General features: G+C 75.6%; 1 protein-coding gene across 1 annotated transcript in view; it reads right to left on the bottom strand.

Moving 5' to 3' along the window:
- AURANDRAFT_72216 (hypothetical protein) overlaps positions 1-869 on the bottom strand; it is a gene marked incomplete at both ends in the record, with an annotated part of 3,114 nt that extends 2,245 nt beyond the window's left edge. Inside the window, one exon of the mRNA XM_009041472.1 lies at positions 87-869. Within this exon, the coding sequence (XP_009039720.1) occupies positions 87-869 (783 nt within the window). The remainder of the gene's footprint in view (positions 1-86) is intronic.
- Between the last annotated feature and the right edge of the window lie 188 nt (positions 870-1,057).

Genomic DNA, 1,057 nt, shown 5'->3' on the forward strand with positions numbered 1-1,057 from the left:
GAGTCGACGGCGACGCCGGAAGCGTCGTCGAGGCGGCGCCGCCGCCGCCGCCGCGCGGCGGCCGCGGCGACGCCGACGACGCCGACGTCGTCCGCGGGCAGGCCGAGCGCGTCCGCGACGCTCGCCTCGAAGGCCGCGGCCTCGTCGTCGCCGAACTCGTCGACGTCGACGCCGTCGAGGGTCATCGACGCCGCGAGCGTCGCCGCGACCCCGGTCGGCGCGGGAGGGCTCGGCGCGGGCGACGTCGGCGACGCCGTCGGCGCGGGCGTCGGCGCCAGCGGCGCCGCCGTCGGGTTGCCCGGCGCCACGGACGGCGCGGGCGTCGGCCGCGGCGTCGGCGCGGGCGCGGGCGCGGCCGTCGGCGCGGGCGCCGGCGCGGGCGACGGCGCGGGCGACGGCGCCGCGGCGGCGCTGGACGTGAGGACGCAGCTCTCGGTGATGTAGACCGTGCCGTAGCCACTGGCGTGGCCCGCGACGAGCGTCACGGACGCGCCCGCGGCCGGCGCGACGAGGTCGGCCTCCGAATCGTAGGACCGCGCGTTCCCACAGCTCCCGCTCTCGAACGTCGCGCCCGCGATGCCGATGTTGAACGACGCCGAGCCGACGCCGCCGACGGCGACGCGCAGCGCCTCGCCCTCGGCGACGGTCCCGCCGCAGGCGACGGCGCCGCCGGACGCGTCCGTGACCTCGATGGCCAGCGACGACGCGACGGAATAGGAACTCATCCAGAACTGGCCCACCTCCAGCGCCTCGCCGCAGCCCACGGACGACGGGAAGGGCGACGTCGTGGGCAGCAGCGCCAGGGCGAGGAGACGCCACATCGGCGGTGTTTTTGCGGGGCCGCTTCGCAGCTTGGCATTCCACGCCATGGCTCTTTTTCACGCGCGCGGGGCAGCGTCGGCAAATTGCTCTGCTTCGAGTCGAAGATGCTGTTTAGAAATAAGTAGCATTGCGTCACAGCTGGAAAGGTTCGGACGGCAGCCCAATCGTCGAGGCAGCCCCATCGATGGCGTCGGCGCGCACGCCGCTCCTCGCCGCGCCGCGCCGCGATGGCATC

The sequence above is a fragment of the Aureococcus anophagefferens genome (genome assembly GCF_000186865.1).
Source record: "Aureococcus anophagefferens unplaced genomic scaffold AURANscaffold_21, whole genome shotgun sequence".
In the NCBI taxonomy this organism is placed as follows: Eukaryota; class Pelagophyceae; order Pelagomonadales; family Pelagomonadaceae; genus Aureococcus; species Aureococcus anophagefferens.